General features: G+C 43.4%; 1 protein-coding gene across 5 annotated transcripts in view; it reads right to left on the bottom strand.

The window, feature by feature from the left end:
* The window catches only part of LOC118380067 (nuclear receptor coactivator 1-like), a 170,972-nt gene that overhangs the window by 41,817 nt on the left and 111,995 nt on the right, over positions 1-17,160 (bottom strand). For all 5 annotated transcript variants that reach the window (XM_052470959.1, XM_052470960.1, XM_052470956.1 and 2 more), the window contains 2 exons: positions 12,351-12,456; positions 3,131-3,297 (listed from right to left, as the gene is read on the bottom strand). In XM_052470959.1, coding sequence (XP_052326919.1) covers positions 3,131-3,297; positions 12,351-12,439 — 256 coding nt within the window. In that variant the 5' untranslated portion in view covers positions 12,440-12,456. The remainder of the gene's footprint in view (positions 1-3,130; positions 3,298-12,350; positions 12,457-17,160) is intronic.

Below are 17,160 nucleotides of genomic sequence, written 5' to 3'. Positions count from 1 at the left end.
GCTGTTATTTTACCTGAAATGCATGATTCTCTTTTTAGTTTCTTTGTAGAATTTTCACCAGGAGTCATACAAATTTGTGTGTTTCTCTACCCTGACTATTAATCCACAGATAAAAAGGGAAACCTAGTTAGTTATCATTAATTCATCTCTCTTTTTTTGTCTTTCAAGCAGTTAATCCAATAAGAGGAGACTTGAAGCTCGTGGAGCGTCTCAGATAGAACTAAGTTGTATTTTAGCGCTTGGCTACGCAGACACTCGTTCACGCTTGCGAGCCATGTGGTGAAATGATTGAATAACGTGTATGTGTACATATATTTTGCAACACTCGCTCGCTCCCAACGTGGCCGGTGAGGTTTGCGTGTAAAGGGTACATAAGATGCACACAATGATATGTAAGCATCAGAGACATATGGGCCTATAAACAGAGATATTACTCTGGTATGTCTTAAGCAAACCAACATACAGTAAGACGCATAAGGACATGTAAGGACACATAAGATGTAGCAGAATGATGTCACAGCGAGCTTTCAGTGTCTTACGGGTGGGATTAGTCTGGCTTGTCATTTAGCTCTGAGGACTAAAAAGTATGATTTCCCAGGGGTCCCTAATGCTGTGCAAAATTCCCCTAGAGACCTAGCCCTGACGTCTTCAGGGGAAGTAGGAGTGGGGGATCGATGAGAAAGTAAGAGCAAACACGCAGAGAAGTGAGGGAGGATGTGGGTCAGTAAATGAGTGACTGAGGGGAATGAGAGCGAGCATGGATGTAAGGGTGTGTGTGTTTGTGTACTAGAGAAACAGCAAGAGAGTGCATATGTGCGTTCAAATTAGTGGTAAATTAGTGAGTGAAAGTGAGGCTCAATCCCAATACCCTCCCCCTCCGTTCTGTGCAATCCCCTGAGCCCCATCAAGACAGAGTGGTATCCCAATTCAACTTGGAGCAAGGCGTAGTGCCTTTTCAGCCCTTTGGTAGGCCCACAATAAACGAAGCAAATCAACATGCAGTCTTTCTGTCAAGTGTTTCCCAAAACTCCCATGAAGCTCTGCAACCCAACCCTGTCAAGTTGCTTCAAGAATAATAGCTGACAAGAATACTATTATGGAAGCAAATTTAAGTAATTATAACTTCATAAAGAATCATTAAAAGAACATTAGCCAGCTACTGTAGCTATACATTTAGCTTGCTATATGGGCATTTGACATTTGTATGAATTGTAGTTGTTGTGTTGTTTGATGTTTTAGGGACTCCTGAGCAAACCAAGGTGTCATCTTGTGAAACCCAGTTGATATAAAGAATCTAGCTAAAGCATTTACTGCAAATGTAATAAACACTTTTGTAAGCTTGCCTTGCTGTTCATTAATAAAAACATACAAGATAGTCATGCAATGCAGCTGAAGTAAACTAGTTAACTTTTTTCTTGCTTATTGTATGTCTATGGATGGATGAGTAGCTACGTAGCTGATCTGTGCATGGAGCATAACACGTTTGGCACAATAGTTCAGAACAGCCATTAATCCCCAAGAAATTGAAGAAAATGACTGAGTGAAGGAAATGGGACTGTTACATTTCAAAATGCTATTATGGAATGAAAGTCCTGCTTCAGTACTACTCCACATTGAACTACAGCCAGAGGACGGGTACATTACTACTCCACATTGAACTACAGCCAGAGGACGGGTACATTACTACTCCACATTGAACTACAGCCAGAGGACGGGTACATTACTACTCCACATTGAACTACAGCCAGAGGACGGGTACATTACTACTCCACATTGAACTACAGCCAGAGGACGGGTACATTACTACTCCACATTGAACTACAGCCAGAGGACGGGTACATTACTACTCCACATTGAACTACAGCCAGAGGACGGGTACATTACTACTCCACATTGAACTACAGCCAGAGGACGGGTACATTACTGCTCCACATTGAACTACAGCCAGAGGACGGGTACATTACTACTCCACATTGAACTACAGCCAGAGGACGGGTACATTACTATTCCACATTGAACTACAGCCAGAGGACGGGTACATTACTATTCCACATTGAACTACAGCCAGAGGACGGGTACATTACTACTCCACATTGAACTACAGCCAGAGGACGGGTACATTACTACTCCACATTGAAATACAGCCAGAGGACGGGTACATTACTACTCCACATTGAACTACATCCAGAGGACGGGTACATTAATACTCCACATTGAACTACAGCCAGAGGACGGGTACATTACTACTCCACATTGAACTACAGCCAGAGGACGGGTACATTACTACTCCACATTGAACTACAGCCAGAGGACGGGTACATTACTATTCCACATTGAACTACAGCCAGAGGACGGGTACATTACTACTCCACATTGAACTACAGCCAGAGGACGGGTACATTACTACTCCACCTTGAACTACAGCCAGAGGACGGGTACATTACTACTCCACATTGAACTACAGCCAGAGGACAGGTACATTACTACTCCACATTGAACTACAGCCAGAGGACGGGTACATTACTACTCCACATTGAACTACAGCCAGAGGACGGGTACATTACTACTCCACATTGAACTACAGCCAGAGGACAGGTACATTACTACTCCACATTGAACTACAGCCAGAGGACGGGTACATTACTACTCCACATTGAACCACAGCCAGATGATGGTACATTACTACTCCACATTGAACTACAGCCAGAGGACGGGTACATTACTACTCCACATTGAACCACAGCCAGATGATGGTACATTACTACTCCACATTGAACCACAGCCAGATGATGGTACATTACAGACACATTGGTGTTCTGCTGTTTTCATTTGTTGCTCATATTAAAGTACTTATTTGGTGAATAAGAAATATAAGGAAATCTATTACTGACTGTCAGTACAGTCATTTCGGAAAAACAAGGCTTGTCGTCAATGAATTGCGTGGTAGGCTACCCTTTGGCCGCTTCTGCTGTTCGCGAATGATGTAGTGATGTCCCATTCCACAATGTGACTCATCTCTCCCCATCACTAGCTGCTCCATCCCACACTGAGGGACACTCGAAAACGAGGGGGAGGGGTATTGGGATTGAGCCAAAGTGTGTGTGTATGTTTCTAATGCGCTGGTGCCCACCCTGCTCGCGCCGTTTGATCTGCTGGATCTGGTCCACGGTGCTCTTGAGGATGTGGCACTTGTCTGGCTGGACGTTGAGGCTGGCGATGTCGCCCATGTTGGCAGACAGGAGCTCGGCCAGCTCGTCTATGTAACGACACTCCAGCTCCCGCCGCCGCTTCTCCACACTGCAGGGACACACACGCACACACACGCACACGCACACACACACACACACACACACACACACACACACACACACACACACACACACACACACACACACACACACACACACACACACACACACACAGGTTAGGTTTATAGTTGAGAAATGTTCATAACTTTGCTGAATGTGATTTCATGGAGTGTTAGCTGCAACCAAGTGAATTTCCCTTCACAATAGTAAGGATCGTAAGATCAGGATGGTCGGCGGAGAATAAAGGGTCACTAGACGACATACAAAATATATCCAAAACAATATACTTCCATCTCAGGAACATTTCCAGAATTAGACACGTCATCTCTCAGCCAGATTCCGAAAAATCGGTCCATGCATTTGTTTCACCTAGGCTAGACTACTGTAATGCCCTCCTCTCCAGCTGCTTAGACTCTACTATTAGAAGCCTAAAACTGGTACAGAACACTGCAACTCAGATTTTAACCAACACTAGAAGCCATTCGCGCATCACTCCAGTGTTATCTGCACTACATTGGCTGCCTGTAAAGTATCGGTCTGATTTTAAGATCTTACTCTTAACTTTTAAGGCACTGCATGACCTTGCCACCTCTTATCTGACAGACATGCTCGTTCCCCATACAACCCAGTGAGGGCGCGCCGATCCCAAGAAACTGGTCTGCTTACGGTTCCTTGATCCAGAACCAGGGGGCGGAGCGTTCTCTATTAAAGCACCTCAATTGTGGAACGGCTTGCACTGTCACGTAAGAGGAGCAGACACTATTAATGTTTTTAAATAACTGTTAAAACCCCACCTTTTTAGCCAGGCTTTTAATAGGCAATTGTTTTACACATCCTCTGTTTATGTTCTTTTATGATTGTTTTCATGTAAAAGTGTGTGGCAAATTTAAATGCACTTTAAATAAAAGTTTGATTTGTTTTGGTTTCATTACCATTCGGTCATCAGATTTGCAACCAATGCTGTTTATAGGGCACATCACTGCACTCCATACTCCTCATCTCTATATACCGGTCACAAGACTGGTTGATGGTTATTTATAAAACCCCCGTAGGCCTCACTCCCCCCTATCTCAGATACCTACTGCAGCCCTCATCCTCCACATATGACATCCGTTCTGCCAGTCATATTCTGTTAAAGGTCCCCAAAGCACACACATTCCTGAGTCAGTTCGCTGCAGCTAGCGACTGGAACGAGCTGCAAAAAACCCACTCAAAATGGAAAGTTATCTCCATCTCTTCATTCAAAGACTCAATCATGGACACTCTTACTGACAGTTGTGGCTGCTTCACGTGATGTATTGTTGTCTCTACCTTCTTGCCTTTGTGCTGTTGTCGGTGTCCAAGAATGTTTGTACCATGTTAAGTGCTTCTACCATGTTGTGCTGCTGCCATGTGGTGTTGCTACCATGCTATTTTGCTGTTTTAGGTCTCTCTTTATGTAGTGTTATGGAGTCTCTCATCGTGATGTGTTATCCCAGTAAATAAGAAATAGTTCTTAACTGACTTGCCTAGTTAAATAAAGGTTCAATAAATAATCATTTGACTTGACACAGGCCATGAAACACAAACAGATATCTAGTTCTAGAGTACAACAAAGTCAGGAGATGAAGGATTTCCTGAAGGACAGGAGACAAAGAGGTGAATGAGATGAGATCACAGCCCTGGGCTCATCAGAGAGTATCCAGGCAGACTGTCTGTCAGCTGCTGCAGCTGGGTTGGTACCAACGAGTGCTGGGCAAGGACGGAGAGGAGAGGAGGATCAGGGCTGTCGGATCTACAGGGACAGCGAGCCTCTCAATAATTCATGGCCTACATGAAGCCAGCATAGAGAGAGAGAGAGAACCTGCACATGTCCTCTACCGTATGCTTATTGTTCAATGTATGGTTATTTTGATCCTTGGTTATTGTTGTTACTGTTGTCCCGTTGACAATTTTGATTCTTATTGTCTTAACATTGTAAATATCCAAAAAGTTCGCTTTTTGTTACGCCGTACATTGTTACGCCATGCCAATAAAGGAGAGGGAGAGAGAGATGGAGAAGCCTGACAGAGCAGTGTAGAAGACCAGTGCAGAGCAGTGGGAGAACAGCTGAGAAGAGGAAGACTAACCCTGCAGCCAGATTGTTATTCTTTCACCCAGCAGGGCATCATCACCTGACAAGGGGGATGAGAAGAACCCTGCTGAGATGCTATCCATCCTCTCTCTTTTTTCCCCCTCGTTCCAATTCTCAAATCCACCGTCTCTCTCTCCTTTTCCCCATCTATCATTCTCTCTCACTCTCTCTGTCAACCATTCGCTCTACCATCCCATCCGTCTCTCTCTCTCTCAATTCAATTCAATTCAATGGCTTTATTGGCATGGGAAACATATGTTAAAATTGCCAAAGCAAGTGAAGTAGATAATAAACAAAAGTAGAAAAAATGTACAGTAAACAATACACTCAAAAAATACATTTCAAAAGTCATATTAGGCCTATATACAGTGTTGTAACGATGTGCAAATAGTAAATAAACATAAATGGGTTGTATTTACAATTGTGTTTGTTCTTCACTGGTTGCCCTTTACTTGTGGCAACAGTTCACAAATCGTGCTGATTTGATGAAATCGGGTTTGTTTTCGAATTCTTTGTGGATCGGTGTAATCTGAGGGAAATATGTGTCTCTAATATGGTCATACATTTGGCAGGAGGTCAGGAAGTGCAGCTCAGTGTCCACCTAAATTTGTGGGCAGTTTGCACATAGCCTGTCTTCTCTTGAGAGCCAGTTCTGCCTACGGCCTTTCTCAAAAGCAAGGCTATGCTCACTGACTCTGTACATAGTCAAAGCTTTCTTTAAGTTTGGGTCAAAGTCAAATCAAATTGCATTGATGTTAATGTGAGTGTAGCGAAATGCATGTGCTTCTACACTCAGCAAAAAAAAGCTGGTGTGGCCACCAGCTACAGTGCATGTCCTCCTCATGGACTGCACCAGATTTGCAAGTTCTTGCTGTGAGATGTTACCCCACTCTTCCACCAAGGCACCTGCAAGTTCCCAGACATTTCTGGGGGGAAGGCCCTAGCCCTCACCCTCCGATCCAACAGGTCCCAGATGTGCTCAATGGGATTGTGATCCGGGCTCTTCACTGGCTATGGAAGAACACAGACATTCCTGTCTTGCAGGAAATCACGCACAGAACAAGCAGTATGGCTGATGGCATTGTCATGCTGGAGGGTCATGTCAGGATGAGCCTGCAGGAAGTGTACCACATGAGGGAGGAGGATGTATTCCCTGTAACGCACAGCGTTGATATTGCCTGCAATGACGACAAGCTCAGTCCAATGATGCTGTGACACACCGCCCCAGACCATGACGGACGCTCCACCTCCAAATCGATCTCGCTCCAGAGGACAGGCCTCGGTGTAACGTTCATTCTTTCGACGATAAACGCGAATCCGACCACCACCCCTGGTGAGTCAAAACCGCAACTCATCAGTGAAGAACACTTTGTGCCAGTCCTGTTTGGTCCAGCGACGGTGGGTTTGTGCACATAGGCGATGTTGTTGCCGGTGATGTTTGGTGAGGACCTGCCTTACAATAGGCCTACAAGCCGTCAGTCCAGCCTCTCTCAGCCTATTGTGGACAGTCTGAGCACTGATGGAGGGATTGTGCGTTCCTGGTGTAACTCGGGCAGTTTTTGATACCATCCTGTACCTGTCCCGCAAGTGTGATGTTCGGATGTACCGATCCTGTGCAGGTGTTGTTAAACATGGTCTGCCACTGCAAGGACAATCAGCTGTCCGTCCGCTCTCTCTGTAGCACTGTCTTTGGCGTCTCACAGTACGGAAATGGCAATGTATTGCCCTGGCCACATCTGCAGTCCTCATGCCTCCTTGCAGCATGCCTAAGGCACGTTCACGCAGATGAGCAGGGACCGTGGGCATCTTTCTTATGGTGTTTCTCAGAGTCAGTAGAAAGGCCTCTTTAGTGTACTATGTTTTCATAACTGTGACCTTGCCTACCGTCTGTAAGCTGTTAGTGTCTTAACGACCGTCCCACAGGTGCATGTTCATTAATTGTTTATGGTTAATTGAACAAGCATAGGAAGCAGAGTTTAAACCCTTTACAATGAAGATCTGTGAAGCTATTTGGATTTTTTCGAATCATCTTTGAAAGACAGGGTCCTGAAAAAGGGTTGTTTCTTTTTTTGCTGAGTTTAGTTTCCGAGTACACTGCTCAAAAAAAATAAAATAAATAAGGGATAACACATCCTAATGAATGAATGAAATATTCTTATTAAATACTTTTTTCTTTACATAGTTGAATGTGCTGACAACACAATCACACAAAAATTATCAATGGAAATCAAATTTATCAACCCATGGAGGTCTGGATTTGGAGTCACACTCAAAATTAAAGTGGAAAACCACACTACAGGCTGATCCAACTTTGATGTAATGTCCTTAAAACAAGTCAAAATGAGGCTCAGTAGTGTGTGTGGCCTCCAAGTCTCTGTATGACCTGTTGTCTATTCTATTTGCACAACAGCTTGTGAAATGTATTGTCAATCAGTGTTGCTTCCTAAGTGGACAGTTTGATTTCACAGAAGTGTGATTGACTTGTTGTTACATAGTGTTGTTTAAGTGTTCCCTTTATTTTTTTGAGCAGTGTATATGGATGAGCGATGGCCGAGCGGCATAGGCAAGGTGCAATAGATGGTATAAATTCAGTATTTACAAGTGATATGAGTAATGTAAGATATGTAAACATTATTAAAGTGGCATTATTCATAGTGGCATTGTATAAAGTGACTAGTGATCCATTTATTAAAATGTGTGATTGGTTCTCAATGTAGTTTGCCCCCGGTGATGCATTGTTAGACCGCACCACCCTCTGGAGAGCCTTACGGTTGATAAGCTTGTCAGGGTTTTGGGTGACAAGCCAAATTTCCTCAGCCTCCTGAGGTTGAAGAGGCGCTGTTGCGCCTTCTTCACCACACTGTCTGTGTGGGTGGACCATTTCAGTTTGTCTGTGATGTGTATGCCGATTAACTTAAAACTTTCCACCTTCTCCACTGTTGTCCCTTCGATATGGATAGGGGGGTGCTCCCTCTGCTTTTTCCTGAAGTCCATGATCATCTCCTTTGTTTTGTTGACGTTGAGTGAGAGGTTGTTTTCCTGACGTCACAATCCGAGTGCCCTCACCTCCCCCCTGTAGGCTGTCTCATCAATGATGGTAATCAAGCCCACTACTGTTCTGTCATCTGCAAACTTGATGATTGAGTTGGAGGCGTGCATGGCCACGCAGTCGTGGGTAAACAGGGAGTATAGGAGGGGGCTGAGCAAGCATCATGTGGAGCCCCAGTGTTGAGGGTCAGCAAAGTGGAGATGTTTTTTCCTACCTTCACCACCTGGGGGTGGCCTGTCAGGAACTTCAGGACCCAATTGCACAGGGCGGGGTGGAGACCGAGGGTCTCCAGCTTGATGATGAGCTTGGCAGGTACTATGGTGTCGAATGTGTGTGCAGTGTGGTTGAGATTGCATCGTCTGTGGACCTATTTAGGCGGTAAGCAAATTGGAGTGGGTCTAGGGTGTCAGGTAGGGTGGAGGTGATATGGTCAGTTTTACTAGGGTAAGCTTGGCAGCGTGAGTGAAGGAGGCTTTGTTGCGGAATAGAAAGCAGACTCTTGATTTGATTTTCAATTGGAGATGTTTGATATGGGTCTGGAAGGAGAGTTTGCAGTCTAGCCAGACACCTAGGTACTTATAGGTGTCCACATATTCAAGGTCGGAACCATCCAGTGTGGTGATGCTAGTCGGGCATGCGGGTGTGGAGGTGATATGATCCTTGACTAGTCTCTCAAAGCACTTCATGATGACAGATGCTATGGGGGCGGTAGACATTTCGTTCAGTTATCTTTGCACTCTTGGGTACAGGAACAATGGTAGCCATCTTGAAGCATGTGGGGACAACAGACTGGGATAGGGAGCGATTGAATATGTCCGTAAACAGACCAGCCAGCTGATCTTCACATGTTCTGAGGACGCGGCTAGGGATGTCATCTGGGCCAGCAGCCTTGCGAGGGTTAACACGTTTAAATGTTTTACTCACATCAACCAAGGAGGAGGGGGGTGCCGTCCTTGTTAGCGGGCAAAGAAGGTGTTTAGTTTGTCTGGAAGCGTGATGTCGGTGTCCGTGACGTGGCTGGTTTTCTTTTTGTAGTTTGTGATTTCCTGTAGACGCTGCCACATACATTTTGTGTCTGAGCTGTTGAATTGGACTCCATCTAGTCCCTGTACTGGCATTTTGCTTGTTTGATTGCCTTGTGTAGGGAATAACTACACTGTTTATATTCAGCCATATTCCCAGACCTCTTTCCACCGTTAAATGCGGTGGATCGCGCTTTCAGTTTTGAGCGAATGCCGCCATCCATCCAAGGTTTCTGTTTAGGGTAGGTTTTAATAGTCACAGTGGGTACAACATCTTCTATGCACTTCTTTATAAACACCCTCAACAAGTCAGCGCATAGGTCGATGTTATTCTCTGAGGCTGACCGGAACATATTCCAGTCCGGGTGATCAAAATAATCTTGGAAGTGTGGCTTCCGATTGGTCAGACCAGCGTTGAATGGTTCTTGTAGAGAATTCTAAGTAGAGTGAGCAGTAGGACTTTAGTTCCTGTATGTTGTTATGATTACACCATGAGTCGTTAATCATGAAGCATACACCCCCGCCCTTCCTCTTCCCAGAGAGGGTGTTTATCTCTGTTGGCGCGATGCATGGAGAGACATGTTTCCGTGAAACAGAGAATGTTTCAATCTCTTCTGTCTCTCTGGAAAGAGACGTTACACTGGCTTGCAGTATACTTGGGAGCAGTGGGCGATGTACACGTCTACGGAGCCTGACCAGGTGGCCGCTTCGTCTTCCCCCTCTGCTGCGCCGTCAGTCACAGTGGTCAGGTATTCTGCCACTGTGTATTCTCTGCTTAGGGACAAATAGCATTCTAGTTTGCGCTGTTTTTTTGTTAATTCTTTTCAATGTGCCAAGTAATTATCTTTTTGTTTTCTCATGATTTGGTTGGGTCTCTTTGTTTTTGTGAACAGAGCCACAGGACCAACTTACTTAGGGGACTTTTCTCCAGGTTCATCTTTCTGTAGGTGATGGCTTTGTTATGGAAGGTTTGGGAATCGCTTCCTTTTAGGTGGTTGTAGAATTTTAGGTGGTTGTAGATTTTTGATAATGAGCGAGTATCATCCTAATTCCGCTTTGCATGCATTATTTGTTGTTTTAAGTTGTACACGGAGGATATTTTTGGAATTCTGCATGCAGTCTCAATTTGGTGTTTGTGTTTATTTTGAGAATTATTGGTTGGTGGGCGAACCCTAGACCCCTCTCTCTCTCTCAGAGACCAGAGACACACAGGGGCGTCTCGTTACCTTGGGGGCCGATCAGAGCTCCCAGGGCCGCTTGGTGGGTGGGCTGGAAGCCCGGGCCTGGAGCCAGGCCAGGCATGCTCAAACACACACACACAGGGGAGGCGCATGCATTTACACTCAATCGCACACGTATACACACAGTGGATGCGCTCACATCCACACTCTAGCAGCAGCCCAGCGGCTAACTGGGTTAGCCTAGCACTGACAGCTGGGAATGACTACTAGTTCTACACTGACCATGTGTGAGATATAAGAGGAATGCAGGGACTGACTATGGATCAGCTTGACCTTCTCTCAAATTCCACCAACGGAAGAATACATTTTTAGCCCGCTGAATCTGAAAGTAAGTTGCAGAAGAAATGTGGTAAACATGATAAAATATATATGAGTGATACTTGAGAAGTGAGGAGGATAGGATGGGATTGATAAGGGCTGTTCTGCTGTCTTCGGCAATCCCTGGCCCACAGGCTAATATTTGTGTGTGAGGGGAAGTGAGTGCACATATAACTGCTTATGTGTGCGTATGTACAGTAACTATGTGTGAGTGTATGTGTGTCTGTATATGTGAGTGTATGTATGTGTGTGTGTATTGTATGTATATGCAAGTGAGTGAGTGTTGGAGACAAGAGCACTGAAAGTAGGTCAGTGCATTGCCAAGGCTGCTTGTGCGCAGGCGTATTGAGTGTGGTGTGTGTAGGGTGTGTGCAGGTCAGGCGCTGTGTGGGGTTGCTGTAGAAACAGAAAGGCAGCTCTGTACTGTGCTGTGCTTTACAGTGCTGTTGATCAGACTGCAGTTACATTAGCCTATTGAGGCCTTGTAGAGGAGACCCTAGCTATAACTCAGCAAGACAGATCAGCCTGCTCCAGTCCAACACCACAGACACACAATCCTCCTTGGCAACCTACATCCACTAACACAGCGTCTGTAGGGCCAAATCAGCACACATTGCCTACTTTCTCAAAATTCTTACACAAATCTCCCTTTGACATAACTGCATGATTACACAAGAATTCAAGTTTAATACGTGTGCGCTAACAGTGTGCAAGTCAGGTTGAGATTCTGCCCTTACTGTGCTCTTGGCTCAAACTCCTATTCCTCAACAACAACAGGGTATGTGAAATATGCGGCCATAGAAGCGTGTAGTGAAAGACCAATATGACATAAGTATGACCCATAGATAGCAAAAGACAAGTTGCCTGGCTACCCAAACTCCTTGCTCCAACCAAACGCTATGCCACGCCCACAGACGTTAGTTTCTTCTCTGCAATGAGTCTGCATCTGAATATCTCCCTGACGATCTCTAGCATGGAAATACATTCTAGACTGTCTGATTGGTCCCCGAAATCAATGGGTTGGGCCATAGCCAGAACACCCATATGAATTAAGTTGAGTTGTCAAGCAAGGTGACAATTGACACGGTGACTGTGTATTGTGACTGGGGTGACTATGCAAACACAGATTAACATAAAAGGCCATATCTGTTGGCAGCTAGCTAGGCTATACGTCTGAGGATGCTTCTTATTGAGTATGTAGAGTAGTGGAAAGAATTTATGCATGAAGGACAAAGATCATCATCATCCTCATTGTCCTTCGTTCTGGATGAGAGTGTCTGTTAGTTCTGAGTGACTTACCTCTGGCCTGAGATGTCGCATAGCGAGCCCTTCCTCTTACGAGGCTCTGACGTGGCAGGGTCCAGTGCCCTTTCCCCTACAGCACTCATTCTGAGCTTCAGCACACCTGGGGAGAGAAGAGGACTGGGTCAGAACCAGGTCAGGCATAGGAAGCAAATGGGACCCCTCCGATCACACACCTATCACTGGCCTAATCAGTGTGCATTTTATCCACCCCCTGGCCTTTCCCTGCAGCCCTAACCCAAGCAGGGTTATCGGTAGTGAGTCTGTGCTGGGGGGTTTGATGGGGATTTCTGCGGCTGGCTATGTGGCTGAGGGTCACAGGCATGTACTGTAACTGTAGGGGAGACATACAGCACCACAGATCAAAGACGAAGACTAAGACTGGTTAAATTAAAGAGGCATGTCCAGTGCAGATTTGTGGTGCTGGAATTCCAAGTGATCCATCACAGCTGTTGTTAATGAAAAAGACAAAAAAATTAAACTCATATTTGTGCGTCACACTGACTGGCGTTGGTAAAGAGTAAATGGAGTTTATTAGGGATTTCCATAATGCTCAAATATAGCCCAAAGTGCTGTTATGGCTGATTTTTGTTTAGCTGTGATTGTTTTGTCCTTTGGTTGACTCTTCGGCCTCCTCTATGCTCCACAAGCAGTGCGATGTCTGATTGGGGTTCAACATTAACTATGGTTTGTGTTTGTCTGCAGCACGTACTACGTATATGAGGCTGCAGACACTGTTTGGTCAACCTTTGGTCGACCGTTGTGACAACGTGGTCAGATGGCTGTGTGTGGTTGCCTCCCCACTGGCCCCACAGGATCGGTTGTTGATTTGCAGAGCACAGCAGGATTCTACCTCTCTCTGTCACTCTGTCTCTGTCCCTGCATCAGGTGTTGTCAGTAACTAGCTGTAGCCATGGCAACTGGACACGCTCAGGCAAGTGTCTTTCTGTGATGGAATTCTACACCTCATCTGTCTGACTGAGAGAAACAGTTCTAAAACATCAGTCTCATGAAAGCATGGATCCTAACCTAACCTAACCTAACCTACATAACATACCATGGATCCTAACCTAACCTACATAACATACCATGGATCCTAACCTAACCTACATAACATACCATGGATCCTAACCTAACCTACATAACATACCATGGATCCTAACCTAACCTATTTAACATACCATGGATCCTAACCTAACCTATTTAACATACCATGGATCCTAACCTAACCTATTTAACATACCATGGATCCTAACCTAACCTATTTAACATACCATGGATCCTAACCTAACCTACATAACATAGATCATATCTAACCTACATAACATACCATGGATCATACCTAACCTACATAACATACCATGGATCATACATAACCTACATAACATACCATGGATCATACCTAACCTATTTAACATACCATGGATCCTAACCTAACCTACTTAACATACCATGGATCCTAACCTACATAACATACCATGGATCATACCTAACCTACATAACATACCATGGATCATACATAACCTACATAACATACCATGGATCCTAACCTAACCTACATAACATACCATGGATCCTAACCTACATAACATACCATGGATCCTAACCTAACCTACATAACATACCATGGATCATACCTAACCTACATAACATACCATGGATCATACATAACCTACATAACATACCATGGATCATACCTAACCTACATAACATACCATGGATCCTAACCTAACCTATTTAACATACCATGGATCCTAACCTAACCTATTTAACATACCATGGATCCTAACCTAACCTACATAACATAGATCATATCTAACCTACATAACATACCATGGATCATACCTAACCTACATAACATACCATGGATCATACCTAACCTACATAACATACCATGGATCCTAACCTAACCTACATAACATAGATCATACCTAACCTACATAACATACCATGGATCATACCTAACCTACATAACATGCCATGGATCCTAACCTAACCTACATAACATAGATCATACCTAACCTACATAACATACCATGGATCATACCTAACCTACATAACATACCATGGATCCTAACCTAACCTACATAACATACCATGGATCCTAACCTAACCTACATAACATACCATGGATCATACCTAACCTACATAACATACCATGGATCATACCTAACCTACATAACATACCATGGATCATACCTAACCTACATAACATACCATGGATCCTAACCTAACCTACATAACATACCATGGATCCTAACCTCACTTACATAACATACTATGGATCGTAACCTAACCTACATAACATACCATGGATCCTAACCTAACCTACATAACATACCATGGATCCTAACCTCACTTACATAACATACTATGGATCGTAACCTAACCTACATAACATACCATGGCTTGTAACATAACCTACATAACATACCATGGATCCTAACCTAACCTATTTAAGATACCATGGATCCTAACCTAACCTACATAACATACCATGGATCCTAACCTCACTTACATAACATACTATGGATCGTAACCTAACCTACATAACATACCATGGCTTGTAACCTAACCTACATAACATACCATGGATCCTAACCTCACTTACATAACATACTATGGATCGTAACCTAACCTACATAACATACCATGGCTTGTAACCTAACCTACATAACATACCATGGATCCTAACCTCACTTACATAACATACCATGGCTTGTAACCTAACCTACATAACATACCATGGCTTGTAACCTAACCTACATAACATACCATGGATCCTAACCTCACTTACATAACATACCATGGATCCTAACCTAACCTACATAACATACCATGGATCCTAACCTCACTTACATAACATACTATGGATCGTAACCTAACCTACATAACATGGCTTGTAACATAACCTACATAACATACCATGGATCCTAACCTAACCTATTTAAGATACCATGGATCCTAACCTAACCTATTTAACATACCATGGATCCTAACCTAACCTACATAACATACCATGGATCCTAACCTAACCTATTTAACATACCATGGATCCTAACCTAACCTATTTAACATACCATGGATCCTAACCTAACCTATTTAACATACCATGGATCCTAACCTAACCTACATAACATACCATGGATCATACATAACCTACATAACATACCATGGATCATACCTAACCTATTTAACATACCATGGATCCTAACCTAACCTATTTAACATACCATGGATCCTAACCTAACCTATTTAACATACCATGGATCCTAACCTAACCTATTTAACATACCATGGATCCTAACCTAACCTACATAACATAGATCATATCTAACCTACATAACATACCATGGATCATACCTAACCTACATAACATACCATGGATCATACCTAACCTACATAACATACCATGGATCCTAACCTAACCTAACCTACATAACATAGATCATACCTAACCTACATAACATACCATGGATCATACCTAACCTACATAACATGCCATGGATCCTAACCTAACCTACATAACATAGATCATACCTAACCTACATAACATACCATGGATCATACCTAACCTACATAACATGCCATGGATCCTAACCTAACCTACATAACATAGATCATACCTAACCTACATAACATACCATGGATCCTAACCTAACCTACATAACATACCATGGATCCTAACCTACATAACATACCATGGATCCTAACCTACACAACATAGATCATACCTAACCTACATAACATACCATGGATCATACATAACCTACATAACATACCATGGATCCTAACCTAACCTACATAACATACCATGGATCCTAACCTAACCTACATAACATACCATGGATCCTAACCTAACCTACATAACATACCATGGATCCTAACCTAACCTACATAACATACCATGGATCCTAACCTAACCTACATAACATACCATGGATCATACATAACCAACATAACATACCATGGATCCTAACCTAACCTACATAACATACCATGGATCATACCTAACCTATATAACATACCATGGATCATACCTAACCTATATAACATACCATGGATCCTAACCTAACCTACATAACATACCATGGATCCTAACCTAACATACATAACATACCATGGATCGTAACCTAACCTACATAACATACCATGGATTGTAACCTAACCTACATAACATACCATGGATCGTAACCTAACCTACATAACATACCATGGATCCTAACCTACATAACATACCATGGATCCTAACCTACATAACATACCATGGATCCTAACCTACATAACAAACCATGGATCCTAACCTACATAACATACCATGGATCATACCTAACCTACATAACATACCATGGATCATACCTAACCTACATAACATACCATGGATCATACCTAACCTACATAACATACCATGGATCCTAACCTAACCTACATAACATACCATGGATCATACCTAACCTACATAACATACCATGGATCATACATAACCTACATAACATACCATGGATCATACCTAACCTACATAACATACCATGGATCATACCTAACCTAAAAAACATACCATGGATCATACATAACCTACATAACATACCATGGATCATACCTAACCTACATAACATACCATGGATCCTAACCTACATAACATACCATGGATCATACCTAACCTAAAAACATACCATGGATCATACCTAACCTACATAACATACCATGGATCATACCTAACCTACATAACATACCATGGATCCTAACCTACATAACATACCATGGATCATACCTAACCTACATAACATACCATGGATCATACCTAACC

Source organism: Oncorhynchus keta, chromosome 19, assembly GCF_023373465.1.
Source record: "Oncorhynchus keta strain PuntledgeMale-10-30-2019 chromosome 19, Oket_V2, whole genome shotgun sequence".
NCBI lineage: Eukaryota > Metazoa > Chordata > Actinopteri > Salmoniformes > Salmonidae > Oncorhynchus > Oncorhynchus keta.
This window is presented reverse-complemented; position numbering and strand designations above follow the sequence as displayed.